This window comes from Micrasema longulum, unplaced genomic scaffold, assembly GCF_059751315.1.
Source record: "Micrasema longulum isolate JH-2025_06_02 unplaced genomic scaffold, ASM5975131v1 h1tg001771l, whole genome shotgun sequence".
NCBI lineage: Eukaryota > Metazoa > Arthropoda > Insecta > Trichoptera > Brachycentridae > Micrasema > Micrasema longulum.
Window position 1 is genome coordinate 108579 of NW_028278946.1, and position 15096 is coordinate 123674.

Below are 15096 nucleotides of genomic sequence, written 5' to 3' on the forward strand. Positions count from 1 at the left end.
AAACTTAAAAAATAGTGGTTATAACAAAAATTCAAGACTGTTAAAAAAAGGTTAAAAATAAAATTAAACATGTCCTTACATATTAAAGGATAAAAGTTATGAATATAAAAGAAAATGCCTGTAAAATTTATATAGTAAAGGTAAAAAATACAAGACAGTATGCATATAAAATTTGCGAGATAAAGGTTATAACTATAAGAAAATATACGTATAACAAAATAAAGATCAAAAATACGAGTGAAACAATTTATCGATCTTTTAAATCTAAAATAAAGGAAACAAAATTGTGTGCATTCAAGAGTAGTAAGAAAAATATTAAAAGCAAAATAATATGCGCGTGTAATATTTATAAAATAAAGATAAAAAATATGAGTGTCTTTAATATTTAAAAGATCAAAATTTAAAATACTAGAGTATTTGTTTTTCAGATTTGTAAAATGAAAATAAGAAATACAAATGAAAAAAATGATTTTGAAACATGCAAGATAAAGTTTGTATGTACAAAAATATATGTTTGCAATATTTATAAAATAAAAATATAATGTAAAAGAGAAAACGCCTTTCAAGTGTATAAAATTGAGACAACCGACGCAAAACAAAACGCTTAGAGGACTTACATGGTAAAGGTTATAACTACAAAAAGACACGTCTGTTATACCTTCAAAATAAATATAACAAATATATGAGAAAATGTTTCTTAAGCTTATAAAATTAAAATAAGAATTAAAAAATAATGTGCTAATAAAATTTGTAATATGGATATTATAAATATAAAAAGACATGTCTGTTATACCTTTAAAATACATGTTAAAAATAAAGAAAAATATGTTTCTTAAATTTGTGAGATTAAAACAAGAAATATAAAAGACTACGCTAATAAAGTTTCTAAGATAAAGGATATAACTACAAAAAGACGTGTCTGGTCCATCTTTAAAATACAAATTAAAAATATAAGAGAATAAACCTATAAGATGAAAGCAAGAAATGTAAAAGAATATGCATACAAAAATTGTAAGATAAAAGTTATAGCTACAAAAAGATACATCTGTGATACTTATAAAATAAAAATAAATACAAGATAATATGTTTTTCAAGCTTAAAAAATGAGAGAACGAAGAAACAAAATAAGAGCAAAATACAGAATAAAAAGCCAACAAGTTACAGTTTTGATAAACTTTCCTTACTGGCAATATGTATAACAGGAGAATTTTCATCTTTGCGAAGAAAAATTTTTCCATTCCTGACCCAGGTAAATCGAAAGTTTTTTTCTCTAGCCGAGTGCCGGGTTGCAGCGTGAAGGTCTTTATTTTCCTTAGTTAGATGCTCTATTACAAAAATGGGAGATGTATTGTTTATGCCAATGTGTTCCGCGTTTAATTTCTTGAGTTTGTTCTTATTGTTGAAATTTCTTACTGCGGTCAAAAGTCCATCCCTGGTACGAATACTCGGTAGTTGGAAAATAATACTTTTCGGTCTTATGGATTCCTTGTTAATCTGAGGAGCTCTGTAGCAGGCCAATATTTGTTCCTCGTCAATTGGATATGCTACTGCGGCGCCTAATTTGCGGATGATCTCTGTGAGGTTTTCGGATTTTTCTTCGGGTACCAATTGTAATTCTACATTACATTGGCGATTAATTTGATTAAGCATGTTAACCTGCCTGACAAGTAACTCATTACTGGCAGTAAGTGTCTGGTTGTCTGACATCAACTTAATTATGGTTTTTTTATTCACTGTGGCATCTGATTTAAGCTGATCATACTCACCTGTAAGAAACTCCAGCGTAGCTTTTATATCTCTCAGTTCCGTGGAAATATTACTGTTAAAGCTTTTAAATTCTTGTAGTATATGTTGGTTGCTTTCCCTAAGTGATTTGATTTCACTCAATATGTTCTCCATGGTGGCGGTGGCAATGGGCGAGGTAGGATTGACATTAATCACGTGTGGACTGGACGCTCTGGATCTTGGGTCCTGGGTTTTGCACACATCACATTTCCAATTTGAACGTGTGATTTGTGACATTTTGTGATTTGTGATTTGTGCTTTGAACATATATTATGGCTAAATAATAATATACAGTTACATAAAACCAGAAACGAAACAATAAATATAAAACAAAGAAAAATAAATATAATGGACAAATATTATGAGATCCAGGTTGATTATAAATGTAAAGAATTGGTTAAATATTATAATTTATTTTGTAATTCAACAAATCAAGGGTAATAATACAAAATGAAAGTTTCACAATTTTTGCGTTTTTAAGGATATGCATGAATTAAAACGGAGAAATCTGCAGGTAATAACAAAACGACAGTTTTTGAAGAAACGCCAATGCTAGAAACACAAATTATCAAAAATATGTATTACTGACATCATAATATATACACTATTATAATATACACTATACTACTTTATTTCGGAAAAAAATTAATACGTTTAAATAAAATAAAATTTAAATTGCATCATGAACAATTTACTGAATTGAAAAAATATTTAATTCTTTAATATAATTAAAGCATTTGAGGTTTATGAACCTTACCTTAGAGCAGGTTTTTAAAAAAAATTTATCTAAATATTTGATGACAAAGAAGTTAGGAGAGAGAAAATATTTTTTATCTTCAACATTGTTGATAAATCCACCTGGTCTATGAAGAAGAATAGAAACTGAAAAAATAAAATTTTTAGGCGTTGCCTAGTATGTAGGCGAAATGATTCAATTATATGAATTTTACCCGCATAAATAAAGGTTTCAGTTTAGAAAATCGAGAAAGACATGGCACGATAAAGTCCATCAAATACTTGTTGTAGGACATGTCAAAAGTAGGAATAATCGGCGTGCGTGCATGAGAAGATGTAGGAAGCGAGGTCTGTATGCATAGATAAAGTGATATGGCATTCTATCCTCTCTGCCTACCCCTACGGGGAAACGGCGTGATGGTTTGTTTGTTTGTTGCAAAACATTTAAAATTAAAATAAACATGTTCGCAAAGCGCTAAGCAATGCTATTCAACACAGGGCTTTTGGCTTCATAGAGTTAGGGAATACTTTTTTTTTGTAACACGTATAATTTATATGAATAAATAAAATAAAAAAGAAAAAAGTAATCGTATTGAATTAATAAAAGGTAGTATGAATATACAAGAAATGATGTAAAAACTGTATGAGAACAGCATGATATGGCGAACATAATGCACACACGTGGGATCCAAAGAGATTTCGTTTCGTTCATGAGCTTTTCGCATGGGGATGAAATGTATTAAAGTCGCGAGTAAATATCGAAGTACAATATCTCAAATAGAATTACATAAATCGAATTCGGTAAAAATCTTTTCTATGATAGATTATAGGCACTTTTTTTTATTTTTATGAAAACGATTTTGGCAAATACTCACAATGATTTGCAAGTTTTATAAAACGATTGAAGACCTCGTTCGAAAAACACCAAATGTCAAAAAATTTCCAAAATGTCTATGAGACTATACGTGAACGTTTACGTGAAAAATGTCCGAATTGATTTTATTTAAAAACAGCCATTTTCCATGTATAATTTGAATGAATGAACAAAAATATCCTTTAATCACATATGTATATGTCTCTGTAATGCTGGAATTCAGCTGAATGGTTTAGCTATTCATTAAATGAACGTTTAACGAAAGGATTGAACGTCACTTAATCTATTTAATTTTAATACAATAGAAATTATCTTTTTTTTTCAACCTATTTTGTTATGTGAAGTTAGGTTAGGTTAGTTTGCGTTAAGTTTAAAAGGAAAAAAAAACTTTGCTTTACTTAATCCTTTATTTAACTTGATAATAAATTAACATATTACAATAAGGATGAAGAACATTTTAGATAATGGAATATAGAAGTCTAGGCATCTAAAGGGTTTATGACCTGTCATTGGCTGGTTTAAGTCGCCACTTTACACACTGTGTAACATTCACCATTCTGCCCATATTTGAACATCTATATTTATTCAATTTTTACATCTGCTAATGTTTGTAAAGTTAAAGAGCTGATGACAAGCCGATGACAGGTCATAAGCCGTGTAGATGCCTAGACTTCAATATTCCCTTCACTAAAATGTTCTTCATCTCTTATGTAATATGTTAATAAAAACAGCTCTCCAGGGAGTTGAATCCAGTCCTTGTCTAGAAAAGTTTGGACAAACTTAAAATATTGTAAAATAATGAATCCTTAACTTAATTTAATAAGTGAAGTGAAAAACGTTTTTTTTAATTATAAATGTAATACCTAGTACTACCTTACCTAATCCTAACCTAACTCAGCGGCTTTTGGTTTGGCTGTTTCTAAAGGGCTAGCTTACAACCAACCAACGCGTTGAGTTATCTTAATTCATTCAACGATCGGCCAAGCCATTCAAGTGAATGTCGGCATTTGATGAAAAGCCCAGCCGCTCTGTTGAGTGGCTGATTTAAAATATTTTTATTTTATTTTTTATTTTATTATTTTTTTAATTTATTTTTGTACCACATCAGGCCATTAGGCCTAATTACAGTGGTGAATTACATCACAGAAAACCCAGGCTTGAGAAAAACCCCATTTTATTTTTTTGTGTTCTCACCGGGAATCGAACCCGGAATCTTCCGCATGAGAGTCAAGTGTGTTGACCACTACACCACGGAGGCCGCTATTTGTCTGTGATATATACACTAGATGAGGCACTAAGCACCCAACTTGTGATCGATTCAACATAGATTCCGGAGCTTATATTGTATTTGGTGGGAAATTGTGTTTTTTCTTGTATACGGAAAGCAAATGTTAAGCAGTGCGAAAAGGCGCAATGTACAACTTTGAATTCTGAAGTAATCGGTGTAAACAGTAAGTCCTTTTTACTCTGCTTTGCGTTTTACACGGCAATGTTGTTCGATTATTTTTATAACATAATTTCAAATTCGCGTTAGATGAAGCCTTATCTTTATTTAATTATACTTCAGTGCCTTTAATTAGCATTCCTTTTACTATGTAGTCCTACTATCACTCATTGTTTGACAGTTTAAAGTTGTTCTGGATATTTTTTAAATAGGTTTACAGGTCTTTTAACTGAATATTTTTTCAAATCTAAATAAAGAGTCTTCTAAAATTACTCGCTAACAAGTGGAGGCGTGTATATATTTTTTTTTAATAAAGAGAGTTCACTGCTGTACAAGTTTCTAAAAAACCGCTACTTTACCCTAAAATTTTCATACTAATTTTTGTTTAGTTAACACTAAAAATTTTGTCTTTTTCATCCTTATACTTTAAACTACATGCAATATTTATAAAATTTTCAATTCCTATACAGTGGATTTTAAAGTATATCTATGATTTTATTTCATTAAAACGCATAAACACAATAGTATATTATGGAACATAATAATTGATGAAGCTTTGGAACTTTTAGAAGGACATATAATTTACAAGCATGCCTTTGCGGATGGCATACTCATAGCCATAGCGGACAACGACCTAAGAAATGCAGAGTCTCAAGCCAACAGTGTTTTTGAAATTCTAAGCCAATGGGGAAGCAAAGTCAAGCTTTCGTTTGCTCCAGAAAAAACAAATTGTATGATCATCACGCGAAGAAAAAACTTTCAGACACCAATTCTTTATATGAACAATATTGCTATTGCAAATGTCACCAATTTTAAGGTCTTAGGTGTGATTCTCGATGACCATTTAGCCTGGAATGCACATCTGGATCTTATTTGTAATAAGCTTAACAATATTTATAAACAACTATCACGAGCCGCCAGGGCTACTTGGGGACTAAAGAGTGAGATTTTACTGATATTATATAAATATATAATAACGCCAATTGCTGCTTACGGCGCAAGTGTATGGGGTGATTCAGTCACGAAAAAAAGAACATTAAAAAGCTGAGCAGTGTACAAAGAATGATAGCCATCCAAATTATAAAAGGATACCGAACTATTTCTACCGAGGCATCGCTGGTAATCGCTGGTACTAAGCCCTTAGATATTGCGATAACTGAAAGATCTAAAATATATCATGCAAAACGATACGGATATGTAGATGACATTCCCGAGGATAGAAATATTCAGCGATGCATAGATTATAAAGATCTACGACACCCAGCCACTCCTATTAAAATAAATATAATTATTGATGTTGAAATCACGAGCAATTTATATGAAATAAACATCTTTACCGATGGCAGTAAAATGGAAGGACGAGTCGGAGCAGCATTTGTCATTATTAAAAATAAATTTGAAACTGCTAAAAGACAAATAAAGTTGGCAAATGAGTGTACTGTCTTCCAAAGTGAACTAGTAGCTATAAGAGAAGCTTTGAAGTGGACACTAAAAATGCCAAAAATTCTACAATTATGCTACATAGTGACAGCATGTCAAGTTTACAGGGATTGAATGATCCAAAGTCCACAGATCCAATTATTTACGAAATTAAAGAGCTTGCTGAAAAAAATACCGAACATGTAAAAAAGGAAATTGCAATGACATGGATTAAAGCACACGACGGCAATATGGAAAATGAGCGAGCGGATGAATTAGCGAAAAAAGCTCCCAAAATGAGAACTCTCCCTACCTTTGACCACATTACAATATCATATATTAAAAAAATAGTGCCAGAAACATCATACGATACTTAGAACAAAAGATATTTATCTAGTGATACAGGCAAAATAACGAAATTGTTTTTCAAAAATATAAAAGATGCCGAGATATTGGATACTTTTGGGCGGACTTACGAGCTGACTCAAATGCTTTCAGGTCATGGTGCTTTTCGAAAGGATCTTCATAGATTTAAAAAAAGAGATAACGATTGCTGCCCTTGCGATGGACTCAGCTCTCAGGACGTCCTCCATATATTACTAGATTGTCCTATGTTTGATGCCGAGAGGTTAAACTGCAAACAAATGTGCGCATAATACAGCCTAATTTTTGAAAACCCAGAGGAAGTTATAAAAAATGAAGCTATTTCCGAAAAATACATTGACTTTCTAAAGGCCATAGTTACAAAAATGAAAAAAAATAATGAGGGAATTGACTCAAACCCGTAAAAAATAACTATTGTGCAAAATATACACACCAGGAAAATAGATTTGTATGCATAAGCAAAGCAATGAATAACGGGAACAAGAGGGGAAAAAAAAAAAAAAAAACACAATAGTATGAGTGAACGCAAAACACGTGGTATTCAGTTTGAACACTTTCCTGAAAAATTGTTGATTTGTGCCAACTGAGGTTTTAAAAACGAGGTATTTAAGTACAATACCTTCTCCCGTTAAAAAAAATATATTTGAGTTCTTGTGATTTACCAAGATATTTTAATTTCAGGAACCATTCAACGAATTGTAAATAACTCAGTGTTGATAATGGAAATTATGTTGCGGTAGAGTAGGATTCGAACCATGGACCTCTGATCCACGAGACCACAACCCGATTTAAAATAAAATCAAAGGAAATATAAAAAAAACAGAGTGTAAAAATTGATACACAAAATAATAATTTAATCTTTATTAACAATATGAGTAAAACCAAAAGAAATGCTCTAGGTCTTTAAAACGGTTTTGTAATATAAACAAAAAATACAAGTAATATATATTCAGCAAAGCGTAGAAAAGATTTAAAATTCTACGTGTATACTTTTAGCATTGTAATTATGTTATGTTAACTGCAGCAGACTGAGTTCAAAGTAATTTCTTTGTCTCCGGGTGCTAAATACCGTAAACACTTCGTAGTTCCGACCTTCTCTCAACTTCCATTCCGTGGAACAATTCGAAGTGGGGGTGTAAAATGATGACGACAACATAATCTGGGGTAAGATTGCTATTCTGACACTGTAGAGGGTATGTTACAAATTCGACTCAGTCATGGGAACAAAATGACAAATTTACTGCTCATATTCTCTTCTCAAAAATGTTTTCCCTCTCTGTTGAAATAAATTAAGATCTAAATAACTCCCTAGGGAGGAAATTCAGTATGTCTGAAAACACAAGGACATACTAAAAACATTGTTAAATCAACTATCTGGTAAAAGAAGAAGTATGAAAATTGAAAAATCGTTTTCAGGCGTTGTCTAGTAGGTGAATTGGTTCAGCCGGATGAATCTCGCCCACAAGATACAAGTTTCAGCTCTTTTACTTCACAAAAGTCAACAAACAGAAGAGTTGTGGAAATATGTATATTCAAACAAAGGCAGAATGGTGAATGTTACACAATGTGTAAAGTGGCAACTTAAACCAACCAATAACAAGCTATTTTGTCTCTTCATTGTTTTTTATTTTCTTCTCCACTAAAATCTAATTACGTATTTTAAAAATTTCATGATATATTCAAAACAATGTATATCCATGCACAGGTCATGCCTTTGTGGGATTTTAGTTTCAATAAATATAGTGATACACGTAATAAAAATGTACTAAAATGTAAACAACGAAACTGTAAATAAAAAATAAGTATGTGTCCCTAAGATTAAAATTAAATTTTGTAATATCCCTTTTTATACCACAATACGCCAAGAGGCCCAATGACAGTGTTGAATTACATTACAGAACACCAAAGCCTGAGAAAAATTACATAAAAATTTTGTGTTCTCACCGGGAATCAAACACGCCTGTTTATCTGAGAGAGCTCTTCCAACCTCTATTACAGCATGGGCTATCTCTTAGTTCTAGTAACGAGAGAACTCTTTCAATACCTTTTCACCGCCTTTTTTGCCTTTCACAGTAGTAGCTGCTCGATCGTAAAAAAGTTATAAACCCGCTAATGTCAGAGACGCCCCTTCTTTTTTTACATTTAAATCGCGTATGAAATATCACTTCCTGAATATTTGATTACAATATTTGAGTTTGTCCAAACGTTCGTAGACAAAAGACTGGATTTAAAGCCTTTTAATTTTAAGCCCTGTAAATAACTTAAACTTAAAAACTTGTAAAACTTAATTTTAAGCTTCGTAAATGCCTAGACTTCCATATTCCCTTATTTAAGGTATTCTCCATCCCGGTTGTAATTTGTTAATCTGAATATTTGAGTTTTTTCTTTCTCCTCCCTCTTTATTTTCCTCTCTTCATAGTATAGTTTAGATATTTAGTATATTATTTAGTAAAGTACATACATAAATGTTTTGTTTTACGGTGAAAATATTTTAGTATGACTACAATATGTTTATAATATACCACTGATTGTCACAAATTGAACGGTTTGGGTAAGTAAGAGGAAATTTCCAATAAGTAATATTATCAACAATATTTTGAATTTGTCCAAATTTTTGTAGACAATGACTGGATTCAACTCCCTGGGGAGCTGTTTATATTAACATATAGATGTTCAAATATAGGCAGAATGGTGAATGTTACACAGTGTGTAAAGTGGCCACTTAAACCAGCCATTGACAGGTCATAAGCCCTGTAGATGCCTAGACTTCTATATTACCTTTTCTTAAATGTTTATCATCTCTGTTGTAATATGTTAAGTAATATTATGCTTGCCCTTATGTTTGTAAACTGTAGATTTATATAAAGTGTTTCAATAAATGAAACCCGGAACACTCCGCGTGTGAGTCAAGCGTCTTAACCACTACACTTTACATACTTGAGGGTACTAGTTGCAAACCCGGCGAAATCTAAAAAAAGTGAGATATTAATTGAAACCTTATTCAGAATAAAATTTTAAATATAATTATAACATTGTCAGTTAAAAATACAGCTTTATTTGTAATAACTTGACTTTTAAATTGTCGGGTTTGTTGCAAACATGGTAACCTATACTTGAGTATTGCAAAGTCAGAACGTATAATTTAAATTTACTATTTCACTACTGTTTCTTGACATAATCATGCTTATGGTACCACTGCTTACGTGTAAACTATTTACTGATTATTATAAAAAAATCGAAGTTTAAATAAAAGTTGAAGTTAAGTATTGTATCAGCTTATTGCGATTTGCTCAAAATAAAGAAAGAAGACATTTATCAAATATTACTAGAGGCATTAATGGATCTAAGACTAAAATGTAACATACAAAAGATAGGTTAGTGAAGTTAATAGTAATTTATGATTTATTTATTTACGGAATTATTCAGTCATGTTACGAGTATATTGATGAAGTTTTTGCTAAGTCTTTCACCAGCTAAGGAAGTTTGGTTTTGTGTCTAGTCTCTAGTCTCTTTCACCTCGCTTCAGGTTGGGAGTACTCGGGTAACAAGTCTCGCAAGTGAGTTATGTCCGGTTGCTTTACTTAAGGGAATTCCACCGCCGACTTGATATACGCTCAAACTAGATTCCGACCAGATTAGGTGGTAGAATAACAGTCCCCCGGGAGCCGGGGGAGGCCATAGCTACTGATGGATTGCATTAGTAATAAGTATCAAGCGAAAATTTCATTTTGACTCAGCCATTTTAAACGATCGAAAAATGTAATCGTCGAATGACTTGCGGTATCAAATAAAGGAGTTCCTTAATGGAATGATCGACTAAGTTTTCACAATAACATCAATTAAGGTTTCTCGCGAAGATGCACCTTGAAGTAATGTTTCATCGAGCCATGATTACAAGCGGGCTTGTATGCCTTTACGTTCAAGAATATGATAATAATTTACCTAATTTTATTTATTTATTTTAAAGAAACAAACAGTCGACAATGATATAATAACATTTAAAAAAATACAGTTTAAAGGCAGACCAGCAAAGTTTCAAAATAAAAATCATACACATTATTAAATTGTGTTACAACAAAAGGATGTGTTTATGTGTATTTGTATGAGAGTAAGTGTAGATGTGTGTTTATGTGTATTAGTGTGGAAGTAAGTGTTCAGGAGTGTGCATCATTATGTAAGTGGGATCGTATCGCAGCCAGAAATAATAAGTCTTAATTTATTTAAAAATAAATTAAGGTGTATATAAAATATATCAGAAGATGAAAAAAAAAACATAACAGTTAGAGCAAGAATGCGATATATACAAAAAACCGCAGATGAAAACATCGTAATGATGAAGAGTTTTAAGTTAGTTGGTATTAAAAAGTGCTTAATTTTGTAATGTAATGTATTTATTTAGATAGTTGTAAAAAATACATAAATAAGAAATTACAACTGAAATTATAATCAATATGTATTGTAAAAAATAATTTCAGTGACTAAATTATAAGTTATTGAGCTCATTTACGTCTGTTTATATAATTGTAATTATTTATATAATTAAATATTTCATTCAGTTTAGTTCAGTGCCAAAAATCGGCGTTTATTATAGTAAATAATACAATATGTTCTGTTTGCGAAACAGTAGTATCAAATACAATTGAGTAAAATTAAATTATAAGCTAACATATAAAACACCGTCTATTCTCACTAGGTAAGAAAATACCTGTTCTGAGACAGGCAGGATTTACTCATGTTTATATAATACAGGGTATTTAGCTTTAGTAATGTCTAAAGATTATTTAAATACGGAAATCTCATACAAAATTTAAAAACATTTAAAAATAAGAACATTTAAAAAAAAAGACGGAACAAAAAATAAGTCAAAATTCTCAATGTGTATGAAACTGAAAAAAATTTTTTGAAAAAAACTCCAAAAAATTGAAACATTAAATAAAAATTGATAAAATAATATTTTCAAATAAAGGAAACACTGACAACAAAATGCGAAATCACACACAAACTCTTAATTGCTGTTCCAACTGGTTCTTTCCCATTTTTAGAAGCCCCTTTTCTAACGAATTTAAAATTTGTTTCCATCTAAACATAATATTTCTTATGGGAGCATATTGTGTACACAAGGCCCTACAATCCTATATTTAAAAAATAATATTTAAAAATCAATGAAGTACTTAGTAATTTAATATAGAACAAGAGTTTTGATAGTTTAAAGTTTACTCCGAGGGTTTCAATTATTTTTTTCTGCGCTGATAAGTGCGAAATGTGTTATGTTAACATCATTTTGAAATAAAAAGTACCCATTCCCTAACAATAATTTGAGAAGACATCTAAAGGAAAAAAATTCTGAATGCCACTCACGAACCACTTTCACTTCTGGAGAAAACCAATAAAATCTCTCGCGCACACAAAACGGAATCTTTTAAGCGAAGCAAATAATAAATAAAAGCAGGGAAGACTCAAAATAATATAAGTTATGTTCGCCGAGCGCGGCGGACGAATAAGCTCAGATGCGTGATCAATGATATGTGATAATTTTTCCTTTTAGTGAAAGCCACAAGTCTTTTCAGGGCGCTGAAATAAGAAGTATGGGTGAAGACTCAGAGTAGAAAAGCTTAAGCGCGCCTCTTGTTATAAGACACAAAAAAGCCATTAATAGACCGGAGCAGAATCAATGTACCTTATACCGGCATAATGTTCTCCATCATGACGGAGTTTATGGAGATATTCTGTATTTTATCCTTCATTGCGTTTATTGACAGCAGCCTTTTAATTAAAAAAAGTGTTTTTATGCCATCCATACAAACATACACATTATTGACATGTTTATTTGTGTATATTTTAAGAAGATGAAATATTAATTTATAACGAAGTACCGTGACTAGAGAGCAATAAAATATTTTTGATAATACAGTTTCAAAGCTCCCAATGCATGTATTATATATTAATTATTCGGGCTACTTTTACGTGTGTTATGTTATGATCAACGAATAATTTTAACTATCTATCGTTTATAAAAATACACAAAAATTAATTTAAAAAAAAATAAATTAAAAATCAAATTAATAGGAGCGTGAATAATGTCTCGCTGATTTCCGACAAATGGTGTTATCTTAGTCTTTTCATTTCCGGCAATACTTCAGCCAACATCATCGTGAAACTCCAACGTGAGACTTGAAGTGAAATTATATGTCATTCCACCGAAATATTAGGAACATATTTTTCATAGCATTAAATATGTCTAATTTCGTACAGAAGAAAAAATATTTGCGGGGAATTCTACTGAATTACTTTCATTTTTTAAATCTGCAGCTGAAGCACGTAGAGTTCTTGTGGAGACTTACGCTGACCATGCTCTGTCGGGACATCACCTAACATCTTCATCATCTCCGCCCTGCATCACGATCAGCTGGGTGTAGTGTATTACGAGCTGCACAAACCTACCCTAACCATCATGGGATATTGCTATCGACTACAATTGACTTGTTTGGGCCAAGGGCATTAAAGGAAAAACTGCCGCAATACGAGGAGAGACACGAACACGTTTTGCAGCAAAAAACACTCGGCCACATGTTGCAAGGTCAGTCAAAACATTATTGGAAATGCTCAAATGGAAGGCCCAACCACACCCGCCGTGTTCACCGGACATTGATCCTTACGATTACCACTTGTTCCGATCGAAGACTCATGGCCTGGCTGAGCCGCACTTCAATTCTTATGAAGGCGGCCTCCGTGGTGTAGTGGTCAAGACGCTTGACTCACACATGGAAGGTTCCGGGTTCGATTCCCGGTGAGAACAATTAAGAATTAATCTGATTTTTCTCAAGCCTGGGTGTTCTGTGATGTAATTCACCACTGTTATTGGGCCTCCTGGCCTGTTGTGGTGCGAAAAAAAAAAAAAAAAAAAAGATGCAAAAAAAATGGTACAATTCGTGGATGACCTCGAAATATGAGTCATTCTTTTGAGATGGTATTCGTATGCTATCAGAAAGGTGGAAGAAAGTTATCACTAGCGATGGACAATACTTCAATAATAATAATAATCATAGCTTATTAACAAAATAACAATTACTTTATCTACTACATATACACTTAGGTTATAGATTTTACTGGATCATGTCTAGTCTGCCTAACTAGGTACAACCTGTTTTAAGGCAGACATTTTTATGCAAAAATAAACAATAGCATTACTACCTGCTAGTTAATTTGGTATACAGTTATTCAATATTAATTTATGCCATTTATTATTTAATACTGTATTTTGAGTAAATTTTCCAATTTTTCTCGACCTAAACCCAGTAAACATTTTTTAAAATTGAATCCGGGTCATGGTTTTACAATGTTTGAGTAACATATTAAATATTTTGGGGCCCAGAAACCTGAAGTTTCTTTGCCCGAATTCAGAGTTTGTGATAGACCCCATAATGACATGTCATTTTCTATTTTTTTTTCAAATTAAAAAACGAATTAAGTTTTACGAAAAAACAGCAAAAACGTATTAAAGTCTCCCATTTAATACATGAAAAAAAAATTTACATGAATATTTTTCTCACTGATATAAAAAAAACATGATTAATACAATCTAAAAAACTAGTATAATTTATTCGATGTAAAGATGGTGGACGTTACGCATGTATATTGTAACCTAATATTTCTATACTTTCCTTCTCGAAATTGTTCTACATTGCTGTTGTTTTATATCTAACTTAAACTTTTTTTGACCTTTTTCAATTTGTAAACGCATTTTTTAAAATAATGAATTAAAAAGATACATATTCAGTTAGTAAATAAATTATCTGTCACGTCATAGGTATATAAAACAAAAGGCAAGCATTTTGACTGCCGTATTTTGAAAACAACTTTATTTATTTATTTATAATGTCTTAAAACATTTAAGTACACAAAACTATGGCAAAAAACTTTAAGCACGGTTATACGTAAACACACTATACTTGCAAAAAGTACATAATAAACACAAAAAATACAATTTTAAACAAAAATGCCTTTCATTTTTTTTTTTAATGAGGAATATGATATTTGCGTTCTTATGATTTACCCACATATTTTATTTTAAGGGGCCATTTTCAACGAGTTGCAAACAACTCACTATTAGAAAATGGGAGTCAAGTTGGGGTAGAGGGGGGATCGAACCACGGACCTTTTATCCGTGAGTCTGAGACACTAACCACCGGACTACAAACCAATTCTTGTAAATATTATAAAAATATGTATAACTCGTTTGCGTACAATAAAAAAATAAATGACAAAACATTTCAAAGAGAAACAAAATTTGTGGAAGAAGATAAAAATAGCATTTTTTTTTTTTTATCATCTTAAAAATGCGTTATACGTTTGATAACTTACGTATTTTATATTTGTATTATAATTATTAACCGAGGTGTTGCGTCTAATCTTTGTAGCACTAGTAATAAGGTCCGCAGTATGAGCAAAGATTACC

The 15096-nt window shown here is 31.5% G+C and overlaps 1 protein-coding gene across 1 annotated transcript; it reads right to left on the reverse strand.

The window, feature by feature from the left end:
- Nucleotides 1–898: 898 nt before the first annotated feature.
- On the reverse strand, nt 899–2022 carry LOC148274049 (uncharacterized). The gene has a single exon (XM_088237704.1). It carries the CDS (start codon nt 2020–2022, stop codon nt 1159–1161), a length of 864 nt encoding a protein of 287 aa, XP_088093830.1. The 3' UTR covers nt 899–1158.
- Between the last annotated feature and the right edge of the window lie 13074 nt (nt 2023–15096).